At 35.3% G+C, this 4,763-nt stretch overlaps 1 protein-coding gene across 1 annotated transcript; it reads right to left on the bottom strand.

Annotated features, from left to right (window-relative positions):
- On the bottom strand, positions 1,319-2,595 carry LOC105159157 (transcription factor HEC2-like). Its single transcript, XM_011076116.2, has one exon. The coding sequence runs from the start codon at positions 2,324-2,326 to the stop codon at positions 1,547-1,549; it is 780 nt and encodes a 259-aa protein (XP_011074418.1). The 5' UTR covers positions 2,327-2,595; the 3' UTR covers positions 1,319-1,546.

The raw sequence follows: 4,763 nt of genomic DNA, 5'->3' as shown, positions 1-4,763 counted from the left end.
TTTTGTGGTAAAGTATAATTATTGGCAATATTAATTAAATACAAAATGAAGAAATTCAAGTATTTTTAATTAAATTTAAGAATTGGGATTGAAAATGAGAGTAAACATCATTAATGATGATGTGGAGTGCTACGTAGGATTAGGAAGAAGAAGCAGGTAAGTAATGTCACGTGGCAGTGGAATGGTAATAGAATGCGATTAAGAGCGCTGAATTGTAAAGACCACCGCACTATGTCAGTGGTTCACGTGGACATCTCGTGTCTTAGCCCCATCACAATTATGCCTTTCTTGATTTGCCTTATGCTCCAACACTCTTCAATTCGTGAGATTTTGGCATATAATCTCACGCGGGGGCTTCCACAATTAGCATCTCAATGGGGCCAACATCCACTCCTCATTATTCCCATAATTCTTTCAATCATACATGCATTTTATTTTAAATAAAGTTTGTTTGTACTTAGAAGTAAATTAATCATGTACTTTCTCTTATATATTATATTTCTTTGTCTTCCATAATATGAACGAGTGACCTAATTAAATAAAATATCCCTTCAAAATCATTAACCCACCAATCAAACGTCTATATTTCTTCGGGTCATCAAACACTAGGTCTTCAAAAGCTGTAGGTCTCAATCCCAACAAATCAGTTCTGGAAATTACGTTCAATGCATATTTTTTTGACAGAAAAAATTTAATTTAGGTCTCGTGCTACTTCTATTTTTTTAAAAAAAAAAAAGGCTTTAAATTTTAACTTGAAAAGCAGAATTTAATGAAATTGTCCACTTAAATACGTTGGTGTAAAGTGATGATGCTATAATCCATGAATTCACAACTATTATACATTGAATTCCGGGAGTCCCAAATAGAGAATATGTGGACAAGTGAAGGGTGGGAATTGGAGGATCCTGAACATCAAAATCCCCAAAATGCTTCCTAGTTGTGCAATGAAGTGATGATGATTTTGGGGCGGAAAGAGAGGTTTGCTCCAATGACTTGGCACATGTATATGTTTAACTGGACCTACAAGTAACCAGTTTAAGGAGCATGTGTAGGCTGGTTGACCATCCAAATCCCCCAAACCAAGCTCTTCACTGGTCCCAACTCTCATCGCTTTATTGCTCATCTCTCTCTAGATTTTTCTTTTCTTCTTACATGACAAAACTTGGTGTTGGAGATAGTTTGCACATGGGCTTGTAACCTCAGCATAATAGTCAGTGTTGATTCCTTTCCGCTTAAGGATAGCAGCACAGAAAATAAAGAGTGTTGGATGAATTTTATGATTTAAATTGGAATACGTAATGAATGAGATGTAATAATATGATGAAATTAAATCAGAATCTTTGATGAAATATTATGTGCCAAGATTGTAGTATTATTCTCCAGGAATACACATGCATGACATAATTTGGCAATGATGAGGAAATTAAGCGAGCTCTCTTTCTTTACAACACCACCCCCACAATCAAGAATTAAACCCTTAAAAACACAACCCCTTTTGCACTAATTAACAAACTACGTACTGCCTTCATTCTCTGCCTTCTCCGTATCAAGAATCTGCCAAATGCTGCACATTCGTCGCCGATGATTGATGGTACCCTTTTGCCCCCACCGGAAAGTAGTTCCCGCTAGACATCGGCACCGGGAATCCCATCCCGGCAGCCGGCCTATTCGCTGCCACCCGCTCAAGGGACTGAACTTGGTTTTTCAAGAACTTGACGTAATGAATCGCCTCATCCAGCATCGAAGCAGTGTCCATCTTAGTTCCCCCGGGGACCAGTCTCTGCAGAATCCTTATCCTCTCACTTATCCTCTCCCGGCGGTGGCGTGCCGCCACGCTCTGAGGGTCAGTGGATATCTTCACGTTCCTCCTCTTGGGCGGCTTCACGGATTCCGGGTCAATGTGGATCGGCTGCATTGCCGCTATCCTAAAGATCATCTCCCGCATCGCGGCCATTGAATTCCGCTTCTGCTGCGACCCGCCTGAAAATTCATCCGCTTTCCATCTCCCACCACTGGAACTCGGCTGCTGCTGGAGGAAGGCTGCTGCCGATGGGTCCTGATGATGAACCCCGCCGGAAAACGATATGGTGGAAGGCTGGAGGTTCATGAATGTAGGCGAAGAAACATGTAAATTTTGATCAAGACTATTATTACAAGGGATGGGTGCAACATTACTACAACTCCCAGGATGGCTGCTGCTGAATTCCATCATGGGAATCTCATTAACATCAGAGTAATTCCCCGAGAAATCAGGAAGCTTCTCCATCTGCAGCAACATCATTTCCATCTGATCTTCAGCAGCGGATTTCATGAAGTCGATATCCATGGCTCCCTGGATTTAGCTTCCGTTATATATATATTATATATATATACAAGGAGCGGGAGAAATGGGCAGAAAGTGGGGTTTGTAGGAGAAAGAAAAGCTGGGGGACAGAGGGATGGGTAAGATGAAGAGAAGAGCGTGTAGACTGAGAGTTGTATCAGAAGGAGTAGTGCAGTGGGAGTAATTCACAGTAGCATTAGGGTCTGATGGTGAGGAAATGAAGGGGGAGAAGACTGAAGAGGAATAAAATAGTGATATGGGGAACAGGCTAATTGAGGCCACTGCCAAAGATATATATATATATATATATATGTATATATATAACAACTACTTCACTCATATTATGTAATAAATATAATATACGAATTATAAAAAATGCTTCACTTATTTTTATTAAATAATATAATGTCAAATATCATAAAGTTGGTGAACTTTTTCCTTTTAAAAAAAAAATCAAAATTGTGAGAAATTAATGAAGATGTATAAAATAAATAAAACAATCTTCTCTACCTTAGCTGCTACATTATATGAGAAATGTCAGATATTGGGGTGTATGATTATTATATTGCTGTATACAAAAGCAATGATCCTGCAAATTGATCACTCGCTAGCTAGCTACCCCTCTTTCTCTCTCTCTATCTCTCTCTATATATATATAAAAGATCAACTCTTCTGAAATAATCATGGGCCATTTCTTACACATGATCACTCCTAACAAAATTACAATTTATAATAACCAATTAATAAACAACTTATATTGCACAATTTGATCATGCAATTCCAATATTTTCAATGGACTGAAATCATAGATACAAACTCTCTTGGAATCTCAGTTTTTTCACTATTAAATAAATAAATAAATAATACAAATAATATATAAGAGAAATTATAATTTTAATCTTGAAAGTACGGGAAACGACAATTTTAGTCCTATATCATAATATTGTATTTTGCCAATTTTATCCTATTAATTTAAGAATTTTGCACACTAAGACAAAAATAGTCAAAATTTGCTAAAATAGACGAAAAATGGCACCCAATTAAGCAGGTCACGTGCACTTTTTCGACTATTTACTCGAATTTTGAGTATATTTGTCCTTTATTTATTGCAACATTCTTAAGATTCTGAAAATAGATTACTAAAATGAATTCATACAGAACTAAAATTACTATTATGTACACTTACACAACTCTAAAATTACAATTTTCCCTTATATTTCAATGAAACTTGAAATAGATTACTTATGGAGCAGTGACCAATTTAAGTAAATTTATTTATGGGGTTTGAATATTTTGTTGTAATTCAACATCTTTTTTCCTACAACTTATGATAGAAATATAGATAGATAGTGGAAATGATAAAAAGGGGCGGGATTGATGAAAATGTTGGCTTAACAGAAGAATTTGGCCCACTGCAGTGCCAATGCCCAATGCCAGAGATGTAATCTACCAACTGTTCCAGGGTTGCCATAAGTGCTTTTGGTGGTTGCACAAATATATATAGTATATGAGTATGTGTGCATTTGAGTGGACGCTTTGATCACTCACTCTTAACTTTGGCTTAAAATTTACATTCTTTTAAAAACCCTAAAACCCCACTCACATGACACTCGTCAGAGACCCCTCTTTAAATCTGCCACTCCACCACCCGGTGCCGGTGGGGGTCGCCCCCCAAACTCCGGTGCCGGTGCTTCCATGCATGTTCAATATACTTAAACCACAATTCCTCCTCAATATTATTATTGTTGTTATGAATTAATATGATAAGTCCTTTAAAATAAATTAAATTAAATTTATTATTTTTAACAAATTAAATAAAACAATTATATATCATTCTTTTATATATTACGGAAACGTAAACAGTGAAATAGCATCTACAAAATCTCCTTGGGTAAAACTTGTGTCTATATATATCTTGATCCTAGCAATAACGATTGAAATTGTAGAAGCACTATACCATATGATTGTATTTGGATTGAAAATTTTAAAATCATGAATTTTAAATTCTTTGTAATAAGTTTTTTGAATATGTTTTTATAATTCTAGATATAATTAAAGGATTTCAAACTCTTTCATTTTTAATTTTGAAAGTTTTGATGAATATGGATGGGTTCAAATTTCTTTGAAGATCCTTTCTCCAAATACTTTCTTCAAATCCAAATTCATCAATCCAAATATACCCTATTATAAATTTGTTAAGAATCGAAACCCTAATCTATTGATTAATAGTTACAAATAAAATGTATGGTAAATTATATTATGTGCAATACCTCTTGAAATCTAATTACACAAATACTCTTTATTATTGATTATAAAATTATAATTACATCCCTTAAAGTTGTAATTATAATTTACATTGACATCCCATCAATGATAAAAATTTACATAAATATTTTTTGGGGAAATTATATTGACACCCGACCCTTAATTAGGGGTCTGC

Source organism: Sesamum indicum, linkage group LG3 (assembly GCF_000512975.1).
Source record: "Sesamum indicum cultivar Zhongzhi No. 13 linkage group LG3, S_indicum_v1.0, whole genome shotgun sequence".
Taxonomy (NCBI): Eukaryota; Viridiplantae; Streptophyta; class Magnoliopsida; order Lamiales; family Pedaliaceae; genus Sesamum; species Sesamum indicum.
This window is presented reverse-complemented; position numbering and strand designations above follow the sequence as displayed.